Raw genomic sequence first — 20,132 nt, 5'->3', positions numbered from 1 at the left:
TGTATCCAATTTTCAATTATAATTCGGTTTAAATTGTAAAAAATAAAATTTTACCTCTTTGTGTAACATTTTTATTTTAAATTCTTTGATTAATAACTTTTTTTTTCAGTAATTAAATTTATGCTATATTAAGTCTTCCAGATGTTAGCAGTTTCAAATTAAAGTGTTATTTAACACTTTTGGGAAAGTTACTTGATGTTTTCTCTAATCTTTTAGGTTGCCAAACCCATAATTTCTGATGTGTATATTTTCAGCTTATTAAATAAATAAACTGTAGCTTGAAGCTGAATAAACTGACAGCTATTTAACTTGTGTATATATTTCTTCAATATTTTTAGTACCAAAAATATGCATATCGGTATATACCCACAGTGCATATGTCAAAAATACACAACAGCAATTATGGCTTTGGCAGCCTGAAAAATTATCTTGTATAAATTAAATATAAGATTCAAATTGCAGTAACATTTTTAAGCTTTAAATATTGTATCATATAATAACTCTTGGTGAAATCAATAAAAAAAATTTTAAATATTTATTTTAAAAATCGTTACGTTAACTCCCCGTTTTTACCACCTGCAGTCATCTTGACCAGTATATTTTTCAGGACTCTCAAGAATATTAAAAAGTTAGGAAATTAAAAAAAGGCAAAACAGTTCCCCCCTAATTATTTCATAATAATCCCTTTTTTTGTCTATTTTTTGTATTATGATTGAATTTCTCTAATTTAAATAGAATGAATACTGATTGCAATTTTGGTAGTAAAGTAATGAGACTGTTCATATTGTAAATTATGTGACAACTTTGTGGGTTCACCTTAATAAACATAACATTTTGTTTTAACATATACATTATACATATACATTACATTATACCTTCAGTATAAGTTTCAACTTATCAGATTTTTTTTTGTATGTGTTTGCGAGAAGTAGTGTTGTTTTGTGTGTTATTGAAATGGAAGAGTACAATTTTGAGCAAAACAATGTGTATTGGGAAAATCATCACTCAGACTTATGAAAAAATAAAAAACCTCTTTATGGGAATATTTTATCAAATTCATAAGTGTTCATCTGGCATAAGCCTTTTTTGGAGAGCCACGAATTTATTAAAGATGAAGTCTGTCTAGGATGACCTTCAACTCTGAAAATTAACATTGTACAAACTTCTCATCTAACCCAGTAAAATAAACATTCCAGCTGATTTTTGGGAGCTTTCTTGTTAGATCAATTAATTGGACAACTTGTATCATATAAAAGCATAACCTTAACATTATCTTCATAATATTGCAAGAAGTGGATTAATGAAAATTTTGTAGTATCCCCACTGATAGTGTGAGCTTTGCAGTATTTCATACTCCGGATATTGGAATTCTACCTTTCTCGTGTGAAAGCTCCCATTATTATTATTATAAGAAAATTGAGTCTGTCACCTGATGCTACTGCAGGAGTTTTACAGACTTGTTTGTTAAGTTAATCCAGACGTAGTGATTACTTTAATGGGTATCAGAAGGTGATTTCATTGGGTGTTCATTTTTAGTCTGTCACATCTTCAGTGTAACTCATGCAGCTTTACATTATAGATTCAAACTAGCTCAAGAGTTGGTAATATGTTGGGTGATGACGTGGCCAAAATTAATAATATTTTTATTCCCAAAAGCTGTCAGACTTTTGGGGCTGGAATTTAATGTTGTTGTCAACATCATTTGTAGGTAAAACACTATACTGCTATGTACGAGTATATTTGTCGCACGTGTATGTGTGTCTGCCCACATGCATATGATACAATTTTATATATATATAAGAGGGTTATTTTTTTTTCAAGGTCCAATCGGTCGTGAAATTAAAACCACAGTGAAAATAAAAAAATTTTTAGTTGTAACAAGTACTTACACAGTTACACTATTTCTCTACATAGTCGCCACTCCGATTTAGACATTTGTTGTAGCGTGGTACCAACTTTCCAATACCCTCATCATAGAACGGAGCCGTCTGTGTTTTCAGCCATGTTTCTACACTGGTCTGCAGCTCGATGTCTGTGCCAAAATGTTGTCCTCCTAGACTGCGTTTCATGTGAGCAAAGCGGTGAAAATCGGATGGAGCCAAGTCCAGGCTGTATAGTGGGTTATCAAACACTTCCCAATGAAAAAGCTGCAGGAGCTTCTTTTTTACAGCTGCAGTGTGCGGCCAAGCATTGTCATGGAGAAAGAGAATGCCTGATGACAACATTCCTCTCCGCTTATTCTGAATTGCCCTTCATAGACGTTGAAGAGTCACGCAGTATGAGGCTGCAGTGATGGTCATGCCACGTTCCATGAATTCTACCAAGAGAACTCCATTCCGGTCCCAGAACACAGTAGCCAAACACTTTCTGTTGGAGAAGGTTCACTTCAACTTCTTTGGTTTACTGGGAGAATGAGAATGCATCTACTGTTTGGATTGTTCTTTTGTTTCTTCAGTTTCGAAATGGACCCACGTCTCATCCCCTGTGACAATTTTGTTCAAAAAACCTTCTCCTTCATTGTGGTAGTGCTGGAGAAACGTTAGGGAGGCGTCCATTCTCATTGTTTTGTGATGGTTGGACAGCATCTTGGGAACCCATCTCGCACACAGTTTGCGGTACTGAAGTCTCTCACTCACAATGGTGTAGAGAGCTGACCTTGAAATTTCAGGAAACTAATCACTCAATACAGAAATTGTGAACCGACGATTTTCTCGAATTGCCTCATCCACTCACTCAACGAGATCATCGGTTGACACTCGCTTCCTTCCCTGACTACCTGCATCATTAACATCTGTATGTCCTGCTTTAAAGTTCCTGCACCATTGTCGCACTTTGCTGTCACTTATTGAAGTTTCACCGTACCCATTACTTATTCGTCAATGAATTTCAGCTGCATTATACCCCTCAGCCTGAAGAAATAGAATTACCGCACGCACTTCACACTTGGCAGGATATGCTATTGTTGTAGACATGTTTACATGCTAGCTGCATGTCCAGATCTAAACGAAGTGATGCAGCGTGATTGAAGGCCATACTACAGACGCTGCACAAAGGTTCATCCGATTTTTGCACGGGTTTTTATTTTGCGACCGATTGGACCTTGAAAAAAAAATAACCCTCGTATAATAAAATCTTTCATGATAACCACCTCCATAATTGACCAGTATTTCTCATAACATGAATAAATTGCAGTACTGATAATGTTATTATTCTCCAAGATGATACTCCCTAACCCCATGAAGACCATCAAATATTCATTGATGGCAACCATTAATTAGTAGCTTTTTTGTATATAAAACTAAACATTGGTCACAAGTTTAGCACTAGATAGGAGAAAATTTTAATTCTATTTTTAAAAAATAAGACAAGAAAATGTAGATTTAATTCTTGTACAAAAATACACACTTGCTTATTCGTTAATTTTTATTGACACATATGTCCAAGATGTTATCATAGTCTATTTTATAGAACACTGCTAACATTACATAGGAAAACAAAAACAAGAAATGATTCAGTTGGTGGCAGATTTCAGTTCTGATTGTGTAATCATACATCTCGGTTTAATGTTGGTTTTTTTTTTCATATAATTTTTGTCACGGAACTTTTTTTTTAAATTTTGTTACTAAAATGTCAGAAAAAAAATCAAAACATGATTAAATGTTATTAAAGATGTTGCTTGTGGACTGTCACAAAGAATTTAATTTAATTTAATTTGCAGAAAAAATAATTGGTAAAGCACAAATGCAAAAATAAAAAGAAGAATGGTTTAAAAAAGCTAATAAAAATACAAAAAAGGGAACTTCAGCTGTACAAAGAAGTGAATGACTTAACTTTGGCTTGGTTTAAAGGTGCCGTGCGTGAAAATTACCTATCAGCAGTGAACTTCACAAGAAAAAAGCAAAAAGTTATGCACAACAACTTCAAATAAGACATTACTGGAATTAGTGAGTTTGTTGGGAAAATTTCAAAACAGTATAGTTTTAAAAATTTGTTTGGTGAAAGTGAATTTGTCAGCAAAAACATAGTGGCAGTGTTTGCAACAGTTGCCATCATTATTAAAAGACCGTGATTTCAAGCACACTTACAACATTGATGATGAAAAGGACTTTTTTATTGAGCTTTGCCAACTAAGTCATTAACGTTCAAAGGTAGGTATGTGTATAGTACCAAAAAAAAGTAAAATAAAAATAGCAGTGATATGTGTCAGTGCTGTAAGAGAAAAAGGAACCTCCTTCAGTAATAAGCAGTTCACTGCATCCAAGATGTTTAAAGAATGTCAGTATGTCTAAACTGAAAGTAGAATGGTAAGGAAATCGAAAGGTTTGGATTAATCTTGATTTTTCTGATTGAATTTAAAAATTCAATGAAAAAACAAGACAGAAAAAATCTGCTAATTTTGTAATTCAAATGAAAATGAAGTCTTAGAACTAGGTTAGCAGATTAACTTTGACATTGATGTTCACTTGAATGAAGATGAAGATGGTTGAGGATAAAAATGATTGGGAGAAAAAAATTCTGGATAAGCATGCTAATGATTCTACTTCAAAAGATGCAGAAGAGACTATGATGGAAGACGATGAACAGATCCTGGCTGTTCCTTAAGATGATACTTTCAATTGTTTCAACAAATTAAAACAATTAGGTGATCATATTCTTGGTAATAAAATTGTCGACTTGCTTTATGAAGTTCAAATTGAATTAAAAAAGGAAGCAAATTAAACAAAAGACTAAATCAAGTAGGCTGACTTTAATGAGCGAATACTTCAAGTAGTAAGTGTTTTAGAGGTTAATAAACAAAATTTGTGCTAAATAATGTTTTGGTATTTACAGTATATTTCAACATGCACTTCATTTGTTTAAAATACAAAATTAATTAACCTCATGTTTGCAGTGTTTACTTTCATATTCTTCATTTATTTTTTATTTTACAAAATTTATTAACATGTTCTGAAAACCTGTTTCATCTCTTTATTAACGTTTTTTTTTCTTTTCCATTATTGTCATCAACCATATTATCCGTGTTATTACGAGTGTATGTATATCGTTTCACTAAATTTGTGTAATTTTAATGAAAGTAATTTCGTCTGTACTACCAATTACATTTTTTTATTAAAAAATTAATTTCTATAAATCTTTAACAAGAATTATTACGGCCACGCCAGCGCATGTTTAAGAAATTATTATGGCCACACCAAGTCATGTTCTCTAAGAAGACTACTACAAAGACCAAAATCGTCTTGAACCAGGGCTGATTTTTTTTTGGAGAGATTTCACTGTGTATGCGTATATATAATGTAATATATTGTAGATTTGATGTGTTGCAACATGTAATGCAGTGTACTTTATACTTTTGTGTAAATCATACTTATTATAATTTTGTTTATCAGTTATTTAAAATTCAATAAAATTTATGTAACTTTGTAAGAAATAAATTTATCTTTCAGCATTATAGTATAGTTATAGTTATCTACTCTAAATGAGTTTGATTTGCACACATAAGGGGAATAACCAATGTGTAAAACTCCTACCAGTTGCGTATAAAATTGACAATTTTTAAGGGTGTTTGCAAATGTTATATTAATAAAAATATGAGATGTTTTAGTTTAATCTTTTTAATCATCCAATAAACACAAATATTTAAATTAAACTTAGTAGTAATAAATTGAATAATGTGAAATTGTAATTTTTAATAGACTTATTTTTATTTTAGATCAAGACCTCGTAAAATATCTTCTCCAACAGGATCAAAGGATTTACAAATGGTGAATATTTCTTTGCGTGTTTTGTCACGGCCTGATTCCATAGAACTTCCTAATATGTATCGACAACTTGGCCTTGATTATGATGAAAAAGTCCTTCCATCAATTTGTAATGAAGTTCTAAAATCTGTTGTGGCCAAATTTAATGCATCCCAATTGATTACACAGCGTGCACAGGTTAATTATTATTTAATTATTAAATAACAGACACCTTAATTTATGTAAAATGAGTATTGTTAGGTGTCTTGGTTTTGCTAATATACCTTTTTTGGAGTTATAACAATTTTTTATATTTCAGTAAATTTTGTATGAAAAAAGTCACTTTAATTTAGATTGGTAAGTTGATTCATTGACTCAATTAAAATTAAATTGTATTATTAATAGCATTTGTGACAATGGTGCCCAAGAAATTGTTTACTGTTGTGTGTAGCACTATTGTCTTTAAAACTGATACATAATTTTGGCTTTAATGAATAATTACCAAATGTTTAATTAATTATTTTTATCTGTACTTCTTGATCAGATTTTTATTTAAATATTTCAGAAAAATTACTTGTAGACTCTTGAAAGTATCCCTCTTAATTTTTTTTTTTTAATTTTATTAATTTTAAATATAAAGGGTCAATCCATTTGAAGTGCAAAAAAACATAAGCTGGTTGCTTGATCAACTCAAAAAAAATTAAAACTTACCCATTTGTTTCCTACATGTTTCAGGACCTTCAAACATTTTTTTTCAAATTTTTTTATTTATGCAGTTTATCTGTAGCGGCCATTTTTTTAATGGTACGCACTCCTATTTTTGTGATTGTAAGGGTTTACGGAAAAAATCATAACTAAAAAAACTTCTGATCCCGGAAAAATGAAACAAAAAGCAATTTAAACATATTTTCTCAAGATAAAAGATTGGTCCAGTGGTTTATTTACCTATCTCTCTTGTTTCTAAGAAAAAATTCCCAATAAAGTTGAACATTAAAATGGTGAAATTTCACTTATGGTAATATTTTTCAAGAGGCAGGGATGGCATACACAGTCTTAATTTATTTTTTTATATGTAGGTATATATTAGTAGTTTTACCATAAATAATATTAATGGTGATATACTTACCCCTAAAGTTTTATGAATTTTTTAAAACTAATTTGTTTTAAAAAAATTCAAATTTTAGCTTCAAATAACTTTGATGGGGCTGGTGATGAAAACTTACAGTGTGTTTGTAGGTGTTTATAGCAGATATAAAAGTTTGTGTATTATACTAATAAAAAAGTTATAACCTCTGAAAAATCATGAAAAACCTTTTAAAAGCGATACCATTTTCAGTCACTAAATAAGTGCTCCAAGGGGGTTACTTGTCTTCTCTGCACTTTACATTTTTTATATATAGCCCATACGTTATTGACAACATTTTCAATATTTTTAACAGTTCTTTTGAATTACTAATGATAGGTCATAATTTAATGATAACTTAACCAATACTACTAACCTAATTCAATTTTGATTCAAAAATACTTGTAAAACTTACCCAAATTGAGATTTCAATGACTAGCCTACATCTTTTTTCAAGAATTCATTTTTATTTTTACATTGGTTTACTTTTATAAACACTATTGAAGAAAAAATAAGTTGTAGCAGAATTTTAATTATTCTTCAATGAAATAGCCTGTTTTTTTTAGCAATAAAAGTTTATTAGTGTGTTCAACCAATAGCTGTAATATCTCTTCTGATAAATCTCTTGAAATTGTGTGATAACAACTCGTCACTGTAATTAGTTTAAGTGATGTCAACTTTCTCAGAACTTTACAGATCGGTACCACACATTGTCTTGTTGAGATTTTTGAAATGATGTACGTGGTCCAGCTGGGTGGAAAAAATGAACCTGCACATTGTCATTTTCGAGATTAATATCTACCACTGATCATAATACACACAAGCAATAGATTCTTTTTCCTTAAGTGAAAGTGGTACAATACTTGACACAGGATTGTCTTGATAGCCCTTGGAGTCTGAAGTAAAGTAAGATCTTGCAATGCCTTCTGACACAGGAACATACTTGTGATAGCTTCTAATATCAACAACTCTTTCACAGCAGTCAAAATGGTTTTTTAGAGTTTCTGAAATCTTAGCTATCTCATATGATTTAATCAAAAAATACTTCTGTATTTATTTGTATATGTTTTTCAGCTTGTGATTACAAAATGAATACGTTTCATCAATGTTTAATATCTGACTGTTTAATGGCTTTTGCAGGCTTGCCTTTGCCACTTCTCTTTTTGTTGTTCCTCCCACACCATCACAGGCATTTTTCCCATAGGATGATCCAAAGAAGTGCCATTTGGCTTCAAGGTCGAAGTCTTTTTTGTGACTGCATAAATTAGCAAAATTCTTTTTATTATACTGACTTGAAGTAATACTAATTGAAGTAAAATAGATGAGTTTTTTAATGTTCTAGTATACTTCCTTGATATGGCCTGTTAAAATTTTTTGAAAACAATAAAATGTTGCTGTATCGTGCTTAAGTGATCACTTAAAGTAATGACACTTTTGTGTTGTAATACATCATTTTTCTTGAAATAGAACACAAAAGGGTGAACTGTGGCTTGACTGTTAACCAAATGTAAGCTTTGTATCTCATCTTGAACAAGAAATGAAAAGTTTTCTGCAAAGCATGCCAACACCAAACATTTTTCACCTAATTCTGATTTTTTTCTTCTTGAAAAACTGAACTTGAGATTTTGACACAAAATTGTGAGTTTTCAGCATTTCCAATTTTTCTACTAATGATTCGAAAAGCTCATCTTTGATCTTAAGAACAGTAATCATCTCTGCCCTATCAGCTGTTTATACATAATTGTATCTGGCAACACGTCATACTCATTGGAAAAGTTTGGCATTTGAAACACTGCCTGCTTACCTGAACATTTGCATTCATCATACAGCTGTTGTTATCCTTGTCACAAACAAAGATGTCTACTAAGTCCTTATAATCAACATTAAGTTTGGCACCATCAATCATGAGTTTGATGTTCTGGTGGTGGGGATAAACACAAATTGTATGAGTCCTGGATGCACCAGCCAAGATACACCAATTTGGAAGGAGTCTTTTGGTCTTCATATTTTCCTCAGGGTTTACCAACTTTCCAATACCCTCGTCAGAGAACGGAGCCGCCTATGTTTTCAGCCATGTCTCAAAGGAGACATAAAGTTTATCAGAACAAGTGGCTTTTGCTTATGCACTTTGACACCTTCAATACGCATGCTAACAATCCTTTTTACTAGGACACAGCTTGCTATTATTGTCTTCATACACAACTCTTTTAATTGTGTCATTACTAATTCCTGTTTTATGTCTTTTACCTAACTGTGGTAGAATGCCTTGCTGATTAACTAATTCTCTAGTAAGTTTAACCAAACACTCACTCATTGAATTCTGATTATTTTAGATCTGGCCCAAAATTGGGGAAGTAAAGTGATAATTTTAACCTTATCTTGTTTAGAAGCAAGAACACATTTTTCTTTTAGTTTTAAAATAAGATCATTATATTCATGTGAAGAAGATTGAGCTGGATTTTCATTTTCAGAAACTTTTGAGTCAAAACATAATTAAAGATTCTTTTTTAATTTTTCAGATACCTTATTTATTTAAAATTTTAATGCTGATGGCCTTTGATCTGTGCTTAATTTTTTTTTAATTTTGAAGGAGGTGATACATCCAAAATGTTACAAGCAGCATCCAGTTGTTCAATATTGTGATGGGCAATTTATTGCTCTTGGTCTTCGCATTCATATAGTTGTTTGTTATGCTGAGAAAAAATACTTTTGAAACAGTTAACACAAAGAGACTTTCGAGGAACTAAATTTAAATTTGGAAAAATGTGTTCTTTAAGAGCTTGCTCTAATCTTATTTGTCTTTAGTTTTTTTTAACTGTTTTTATGACTTCTCAAAGGGTCACAACAGAACTGTCCATACAGGTGACTGAAATTTGACAAACACGTTTGTCATGATATTTACAAACACTAGTGACATCTGAATTAACACATAAAAAAATTAGTTGTTGGTTTTCATCACTAATTCACAAATTTTAATGAATTTGGCACTGTACCATACATTGTTTTAGGACACTGTTCACTCACATAAATTCCAATGAAACATTATTCTTTGGTTGTTTTATGTGAAATTAATTGAAAATAATGTCAAAATTTAACTGATTTTAAAATTTACAAATATATTAATAAATATACAAATATATAATATTAAGTAAAACATATTTATTTAATAAACACTTCCAAACACAGGATGAAATTTGAGACACTCTGTACAGATGTGGACAGGTCACTGACTAATGTCAGACTGACCAGTCCATAACTGCAAAGCTTAATGATGCAACAAGCATAAATGAGCATGTTGCAACATGAATTTTCCTGATGACTGGAAATAACTTCAAGTACCTGTTTTAACTTGAAAACTGCAATTGAATGGTTTTAACAAGTCAATTTCAACTGTAGTAATAAGTATAAAAATATTAAAGTGTCAGGAAGACAAGAAACCTTAAGGAGCACTTATTAGTGAGTCAACATGGTATTGCTTTTAACGGGTTCTTAACGGTAATGATTTTTGAGAGGTTATAACTTTTTTATTAGTATAATACACAAACTTTTTTATTTGCCATAAACACCTACAAAAACACTGTAAGTTGTGCAAATTTGAGATTTTTATCAACAGCCCCATCAGATTTATTTGAAGCCAAAATTAGTTTTAAAAAATTCATAAACTTTAGGGGTGAAATATATCACCATTAATATTATTTATGGTAAAACTAATAATATATACCTATATATAAAAAAATAAATTAGACTGTGTATGCCATCCCTGCCTCTTGAAAAATATTACCATACGTGAAATTTCACCATTTTTCATGTTCAACTTTATTGGTAATTTTTTCATAGAAAGAAGAGAGATAGGTAAGTAAACCACTGGACCAGTCTTTTATCTTGAGAAAATATGAATAAATTGCTTTTTGTTGTTTCATTCTTCCAGGACCAGTAGTTTTTTTAGTTATGAATTTTTCCGTAAACCCTTACAATCACAAAAATAGAAGTGTGCACCATAACAAAAATGGCCACCACAGGTAAACTGCATAAATAAAACATTTAAAAAAGATACTTTCAAGGTCCTGAGACATGTACGAAACAAGTAAGTTTCAATATATTTTTTTTTAATTGGTCAAGCAATCACCTTTCGGTTACTTCAAATGGATTGACCCATAAATAAATAAAATTTATACATAGATCCAGTCATAGAATTAATCTTTTTGTTTGAAAAAATGTATCAGATTTCCGGAAAGAAAACTTAAATGAAAAACTTGCTATACTTTTCTATTAATTTTTATAAAAAAATTTTGAAAAATGTATATTATTTTTATGTAAGAGATGGTGTGAAAATGTATTATTTTTATGTATGAGGTGTATTTCAAAAGGGCTGGTAGGTCATTAAAAAAAAAATATATAGGAAGAGTAAAAAATTTATTATATGTTAAATATTTATGTATCTGTTTTATTTTTTATATAGATGCTTTATTAGTATTGGTTTCTAAACATTTCTGGATTCTAGAAACATACCTTTTAACACACTTCATAAAAATATTAACCTGAAATTTCTCAGTTCGTTAGTGCTGCTTTCAACTCATCCCTGTTCTTAAGCCATTGAAGACTAAGCCACTTTTTTACATGAAGGAAGACATTATAGTCAGTCACTATGTGTAAAATTTGGGCTATAAGGGGATGATTTGTTCTTATCCATATTTATATCTAAACATAACAATTTAAGTGTTAACTTTAACAGTATTAGTAGCAGTGTATGGGAGAGATAATTATAAAATGTTTTATTGTGAGAGAATAATTTTTAATAATAGCATCCTACACCGTTGATTCTGAATTGCACCTTAAATTTGAAAATGTTTAGCAATGAACGCCTATGTGACTGTTGCTTCCAGCTCCTTGAAATCAGTAGGGCATGTTTTTTATCCCAGAAAAGTCATCATTATATTCCAAGCTGACAGTTTGCTTGAAATTTTTTTGGCTTTGTTGAACGATGCCACTGCAATGTTGTTTGAACTCTACATTTATGAATGAAATCCAGGTTTCATCACCATATAGGAAAATAATTTGTCCCACTCTCTTGTAATGATAAAAAAATATTCATCATTTTTCATCATTTATCATCATTTTTCATCAAAAGTCAATCATCATTTTTTAGACCTATCTTGCACACTATAAAATAACGTAGTTTTACAGTAACAACTCCATACACTGCACTCAAAAATGAGTGAAAATTCTATTGTAAGAATAGTAATTGTAAAGTATCAGTTTTCTCTAACTTTTGTTTTCACTTGTCCAACAAAGCCACTTCTCTCTACAGATGTACTTTTATATAACCTTAATTAAACAAACGTCACAGTACCACCTTGCCTTCCTTTCATTTATTACTATAGGTGTATGAATTTTATACAATTTGTGATGAACTTTGAAGCATTATGACCTTACACATTGATATATAGAATCACACACTGGATTTCACAACTGGCAGGATTGTTTATTGTCATATTCATTATCAATCACAGCCAACAGCATAATGTAGCAATCTACAACAGGCTTTCGAAAGGATGACCACTAACTAGCTAATGAAGTGGTTGGAGCTACTGCACGTGCATGATATGATTGTTTGCATCCATTTATTACTAGAAACCAGCCCTCAATTTTGAATATGTGTTTGGTAGACAATGAGATTTCAGTGGATAATTCCATATTATTTGTTTATATTAAATTACTTGAAAAAAGTTTTAAATATGAGTCCTTCATCCAAGAGGGGAAGCATTTGTACTATCTGGTTCCTCTTATTTATTACAACTTAGAAAAATAGAAAAGTAAAAAAAATATAGCCGATACCTTAAAAAACTTTGCTTCATTGTAAATCTTTCCTGTGAATTAACCAATTATATTATGATATTAAGAAAAGCATTATAGAAAGTGCTGTGGAACATTCATAATTATGAAACAAATTTATTTTATTTTATTCATAACTAAAGAACTAAATGATTGATTGTAACATAGGTGAGAGAGCATACTGTATATTAAGGTGTATGTATTTCCCATTAACTGGCAGCAAGCTGTATGTGTATTGCTACATGCATTTGTATAGGTGGTAGGGACCAGGTTAAATTTACTGAAGTAATGCCTTTTCCACTTCAGGTGCTTACGTGTGTCACAATTTCGATGTCGAAGATTAGAAAGATTGTTGCAATTAAAAAGAAGTGTGTAGAAAAGGATTTTCGTGTTGATGACATTTTAGAAAATCCACATTCAAATGGTGAATTCTTATCTCGTCTTATTTTTATTTTTGTTTTGAGATTGTTATTGTAATGATAATTGATGTTAATGACATTATTGTTATAGTAATTTTAATTATCTTTTTAATTTTGTTAATCTATTAGTTGGAGGCTAATTATACTTTTTGTACTAAAAAGATTTTTAAGTTTTATTTTTCTCATCAGTAAATTGATAGATAAAGGAATAATCAGATTACGTCTACAAAATGCCAGTATCAGATTGCAGCTTTTAGGCCAAGTTGGTGATTTGTGGAGAAATGTATTTTTATACATCGTATTGATGAAACTGTAAGGAAGATTGTTCCGATAATTATGTGTATACCATGGAATCCTGTTGTTAAAAATAAAGATGACCCGTAAATTGAGTCTGCTATTGTGAAGTTTGATTGTTGGTATTCTCATTTTTGTAGAATTGTGAAGTATAATCCTAGTATGATTGTTAAAATAAGTGATTTATTTGATAGGATTCTGTGGTAAGCTCATGTCACTGTGATTCCTGATGAAATTAAAATAATTGTGTTTAAAAGTGGCACTTCTATAGGGTTAGATGGTTTAATTGATTTTGTTGGTCAGTTTATTCCAATTTCATTTGAGGGGGCTAGACTTGAATGGAAGAATATTCAGAAGAATGATAGGAAGATTTTATTTCTGAAATTATGAATATGATTATTCCTATTTTTATTAATGATTTTACTTTAGTTTGTGTGGTTTCCTTGAAAAGTTGATTCTCGAGTAATGTCTCGTCATCATATTGTTATTGGCAAGGTTGATGTGGATATTCCTACTATTATTAGGTTGAATTCTTTTGTTTGAGTTCAATTTACAGTTCCTGTTAGTGTTGTTATTACATTGATCGATAGTATAATTGGTCATGGCCTTTTAGAAACTATACGGAATGGGTGATTTTTTTTCATATGGCACTTCTCTAGAGTAAAGGGTTGTAAAAACATAAGCTTGAATGATTGAAATTGCTATTTCAAATGCTGTTAGTATTATCTGGATTGGTAGTGTAATTATTAATATGTTAGTTGATGAAGTATTTCCTAATAGTGTTATTAGTAGATGTCCTGCAATTATATTTGCTGTTAGTCGTACAGCCAATGAAATTGGTCAAATGATATTTCCTGTAGTTTTAATTATGATTATTATTGGTGAAATACCTGATGGTATTCCCTTTGGTAATATGTGTTTAAATATTTCATTTGTAAAGTTTTTTCATCCGTATGTTGTAATTATAATTCATCTTGGTAAGGCGATTGATGTTAATACTCCTAAATGGCATATTGATGTAAATACATATGGAATTAGTCGTATTACATTTCTAGTTAAAATGAATATGAATATTGATATTACTATAATTAGGATTTCTTTTTGGTGAGTTATTGATTTAAATTCATTTATTAATTTTATAAATATATGTATTTGAGATTTTTTGGTTCAGTATCATAAAAATGATTATTCAGTTTCTTTGTAAAAGTTTAGTTGCTGGGTCAAATGTTGAAAAAAGGCTGGTTATCATTTTCAGTTTCTTTATTTTTATTTTTTTGGTTTTTTGATTTCTTTTTTATATTTGTTATGACGAATATTTTTGTTACATTTATTAAAATTGTAATTGTTATTAATAATATTAGGTTTCACATTATTGGTGATATTTGTGGAATCAAGATGCACATTTTATGTATTTTTTATTTGACAATTAAATGTGTTTTTTTTTTTTAAACTAGCGTCTTTCATGAAGAGTATTCGATGTTTACTATATTTTGGTTTAAGAGACCATTACTTTCTTTGTCACTTAATGTTTAATTTTTTTAATGTTTTTATTCATTTAATAAATGATTTTATATCAATTCTTTCTATTGTGATTGGTATGAAGCTGTGATTTATTCCACAAATTTCTGAACATTGACCAAAGAAAACTTCTGGGGTTTTTGTTATTAATCTAATTTGATTAAGGCGTCCTGGGATTGCATCTATCTTTACCCCTATTGATGGAAAGTTCAAGAGTGAATTATGTCTATTGATGATACGATTACTCGAATTTGTGTTAGGAATGGAATTGTTATTCAATTGTCAACTTCAATTAATCGGAATGAATTTAAATCTATTTGGGGTTTTATGTACGATTCTAATTCTAATTTTTTTGAGTGAGTATTCATATGATCACTATCATTGATGGCCAATTGTTTTAATGGTGATTGATGGTTTAATTATTTCTTCTATTAGATATAAAATTTTAATTGATGGGATGGCGATAAATACTAGAATAATTGCTGGCATTGTTGTTCAGATTGTTTCTATTGCTTGATTTTCTAAGAGGTTATTTGATATTTTATTTTTTATTATTGTTATTATTATGATTGTTACTATTGTTGTAATGGATAGAAGAATTGTTATGGTGTGATCATGGAAGGTTATCAGTTATTCTATGATTGGTCTTGCTCTATTTATTATGTTAAATTTTATTCATGATGCTATTTCTAAGGAAATTATTTTTTAATTTATTAATGAATTTTAAGTTCATGGCAATTTTCTGCCACTCTTAGAATGGTTTTGATACTGATGGTAGTTCATTGAATGAATGTTGAGGCGGGGTGTAATTGAGAATCATTCAATTGATGATGATTTATTATTTTTGAAAATTGTGATTCGTTTGAATATTAATGATTCTCATACGATGAATATAAATATAATTCTGATTATTGAGATAAGAGATCCTATTGATGATATTATATTTCATGTTATGTAATTGTCTGGATAGTCTGAATATCGTCGTGGTATGCCTGCTAGGCCTAAAAAGTGTTGTGGAAAAAAGGTTAAGTTTACTCCTACAAATATAGTGGAGAATTGGATTTCTAGTCATTTTTTATTTATTCTTAGACCTGTTATTAGTGGGAATCAGTGGATGATTCTTGCTATAATGACAAATACTGCTCCTATTGATCAGACATAATGGAAGTGTGCTACTACATAGTATGTGTCATGTAGCATAACATCAATTGATGAATTTTCTAAAATAACTCCTGTTAGTCCTCCAATTGTAAATAAGAATACAAATCCTATGGATCAGATTATTTGTGATTTTTTTTTTAATTTCTTGTATTGTTGCTATTCATCTGAAAATTTTAATTCCTGTTGGTACAGCAATAATTATAGTTGCTGATGTAAAATATGCTCGTGTATCAATATCGATTCCTACAGTAAATATGTGGTGAGCTCATACAATAAATCCCAAAATTCCAATTGCTAATATAGTGTAAATTATTCCTAGATGTCCAAATATTATTTTTCCTCTTTCATTTGTGATGAGTGAGAGATTAATCCAAATCCTGGTAGAATTAGAATGTAAACTTCTGGGTGTCCAAAGAATCAGAATAAGTGTTGATATAAAATGGTATCTCCACCTCCGGTTGGGTCAAAGAATGAGGTATTAAAGTGTCGATCAGTTAGAAGTAATGTAATTGCTCCTGATAGTATGGGTAGAGAAATTAATAGTAGAACTGCTGTGATTAGAACTGATCAACAGAATAGTGGGATTTTTACTATAGTTATTCCTTTTGGCCGTATATTTATTGTTGTTGAAATAAAAGTAATTGCCCCTATAATAGATCTTAGGCCTGCGATATGAAGTGAAAAGATGGTTAGGTCTACTGATGGGCCTGAGTGGGCGATTTGCGCTGACAGGGGAGGGGGGATAAATTGTTCATCCTGTTGCTGATCCTGATCCTACTATTGAACTTGAAATGAGTATTGTGATTGATGGAGGTAAAAGTCAAAATCTTATGTTATTTATTCGTGGGAATGCTATATCTGGTGCTCCAATTATTATTGGAACCAGTCAGTTTCCAAATCATCCGATTATAATTGGTATAACTATGAAGAAGATTATGATAAATGCATGTGATGTCACGATAGTGTTGTAGATTTGGTCATTTTTAATTATTGATCCGGGTTGTATTAATTCTATTCGGATGATTATTCTTCTTATTGTACCTAATGTGCTTGCTCATAGTCCAAAGATGAAGTATAGGGTTCCAATGTCTTTGTGATTTGTTGAAAATATTCATTTATTCATTGTAAATGGGATGGCTGAGTTAGGTGATAGATTGTAAATTTATTTAAGGTTAATAACCTCTCATTATCTATTTGCCTTGTATTCAGTTATGATTCTGTATTGCAAATATAGTGGTGTATTAATTTGCTAAGGCTTATTTATAATAATAATTTTAACTTTGAAGGTTAATAGTTTTTTTAACTTAAATCCTTTTTAGGGTTTAATTTAATTTTAAAATTATTATTATTAGAATTCCTATTAGGTTTAAAAAATAATTGGTGTAATTGATTCTTTTTTTTTTAACTTCTTTATTTTTGAGTTACTTGATTTGGTTATTGTTGGAATTATTATATTCAAATATATATGTGTGGCCATGATTGATGATGTTAATTTGATATAGCTGGTGTTGTGTATATTATTGATTTTAAAATTATTAATTTTATTAGAAATCCTGTAGTTGGTGTCATCCCTCTTATTGATAATGATGAAATTATTAATGATATTTTAGTTATATTTGTCTGTGTGTTTAGTTGATTTATGAAGTTGATGTTATTTTCTTTTAAGGTGGTCATTATGACAATATTAATAGTTGAGTATATGGTAAATAATATAATGAATTGTTGTTTAGAGATTATTAGTGATAAGATTATTATTCGTGAGTTTGTGTGATTGATGAGTATGCTATCAATTTTTTTAAGGATGTTTGTTTTATTCCTGAAATTGGTCCTATGATTATTGATATTATTATTAATTTTATTCTGGTTATTTGAGTTGAAATGATTGTTGGTTTAATTTTTTGTAGGGTTATTATTATTATTATGCACATATTTCATCTTATTATTTGTATTCTTGATAATCATAGGTGAAAGGGGATTATACCTAATTTTATTAGAATTCTCATTATTCAAATTCTTTCATTAATGGGACAATTAATGGGGCAGTAAAAAGGAAATTAAATTGATTTCTATAGATATTCATGTAAATATTATTCTGTTTGATGAAATTGATATAATTACTCTTGTAGTTATTGTTAATAAAAATATTATTTTTGACAAATTTATTTTAATTAAAAATAGAATTTATTCATCGATGGGGTATGAACCCATTAGCTTATCTTTTTGTAGGAGAATGTGTGATGCATAAAGCATTTTGATTTCTTTAGTTTCAGTTTGATTCTGGATTTTACAATATTAGCATGAGTGAGATTTCACTTAATTTACTTCATCAAAGTAATCCTTTAATCAGGCATCTTGCTTAAGTATAAAAATCCATTGTTTTTTCCTTTTTTTATTTTTTTTATTTATTTATTTATTTTTTTTTTTGGTACTTTGTTTTTACTTATTTATTTAATTTTCTGCAATTTTTTTATTTTAAGTTTAATTTTTTAACAAAATTTTTTTGATATAATAAGATATTTATAATATATAATACATATATATATATTTGATATTTATATTTATAATATAAATATATTATATCATTGAATTGATTGATTATCATACTACAAAAAAGAAAAAGATAAATATATTATAATATATATATTATATAACATATTTATTTAAATATTATTTCTCCCTTTTATATATTATTTTATTAAATATTCAACTTTAATTATTAGATCTAATGTAAATTAAAAAAATTTATTCATTATCAGTTAAATCAAAATTAATTAAGAATAAGTTTTTATTTTAATGTAAAATATTTTTTGTAAAGATAATCTTTTTCTTTTTTTTTTTGTCTTCAGTCATTAGACTGGTTTGATGCAGCTCTCCAAGATTCCCTATCTAGTGCTAGTCTTTTCATTTCAGTATACCCTCTACATCCTACATCCCCAACAATTTGTTTTACATACTCCAAACGTGGCCTGCCTACACAATTTTTCCCTTCTACCTGTCCTTCCAATATTAAAGCGACTATTCCAGGATGCCTTAGTATGTGGCCTATAAGTCTGTTTCTTCTTTTAACTATATTTTTCCAAATGCTACTTTCTTCATCTATTTGCCGCAATACCTCTTCATTTGTCACTTTATCCACCCATCTGATTTTTAACATTCTCCTATAGCACCACATTTCAAAAGCTTCTAATCTTTTCTTCTCAGATACTCCGATTGTCCAAGTTTCACTTCCATATAAAGCGACACTCCAAACATACACTTTCAAAAATCTTTTCCTGACATTTAAATTCATTTTTGATGTAAACAAATTATATTTCTTACTGAAGGCTCGTTTAGCTTGTGCTATTCGGCATTTTATATCGCTCCTGCTTCGTCCATCTTTAGTAATTTTACTTCCCAAATAACAAAATTCTTCTACCTCCATAATCTTTTCTCCTCCTATTTTCACATTCAGTGGTCCATCTTTGTTATTTCTACTACATTTCATTACTTTTGTTTTGTTCTTGTTTATTTTCATGCGATAGTTTTTGCGTAGGACTTCATCTATGCCGTTCATTGTTTCTTCTAAATCCTTTTTACTCTCGGCTAGAATTACTATATCATCAGCAAATCGTAGCATCTTTATCTTTTCACCTTGTACTGTTACTCCGAATCTAAATTGTTCTTTAACATCATTAACTGCTAGTTCCATGTAAAGATTAAAAAGTAACGGAGATAGGGAACATCCTTGTCGGACTCCCTTTCTTATTAGGGCTTCTTTCTTATGTTCTTCAATTGTTATTGTTGCTATTTGGTTCCTGTACATGTTAGCAATTGTTCTTCTATCTCTGTATTTGAACCCTAATTTTTTTAAAATGCTGAGCATTTTATTCCAGTCTACGTTATCAAAAGCCTTTTCTAGGTCTATAAACGCCAAGTATGTTGGTTTGTTTTTCTTTAATCTTCCTTCTACTATTAATCTGAGGCCTAAAATTGCTTCCCTTGTCCCTATACTTTTCCTGAAACCAAATTGGTCTTCTCCTAACACTTCTTCCACTCTCCTCTCAATTC

General features: G+C 29.8%; 1 protein-coding gene across 2 annotated transcripts in view; it reads left to right on the top strand.

Annotated features, from left to right (window-relative positions):
* Phb2 (prohibitin 2) overlaps positions 1 to 20,132 on the top strand; it is a 63,974-nt gene that overhangs the window by 8,527 nt on the left and 35,315 nt on the right. For both annotated transcript variants that reach the window (XM_075369495.1, XM_075369505.1), the window contains exon 3: positions 5,711 to 5,936. In XM_075369495.1, the coding sequence (XP_075225610.1) occupies positions 5,711 to 5,936 (226 nt within the window). The remainder of the gene's footprint in view (positions 1 to 5,710; positions 5,937 to 20,132) is intronic.

Source organism: Lycorma delicatula, chromosome 1 (genome assembly GCF_047948215.1).
Source record: "Lycorma delicatula isolate Av1 chromosome 1, ASM4794821v1, whole genome shotgun sequence".
Taxonomy (NCBI): domain Eukaryota; kingdom Metazoa; phylum Arthropoda; class Insecta; order Hemiptera; family Fulgoridae; genus Lycorma; species Lycorma delicatula.
This window is presented reverse-complemented; position numbering and strand designations above follow the sequence as displayed.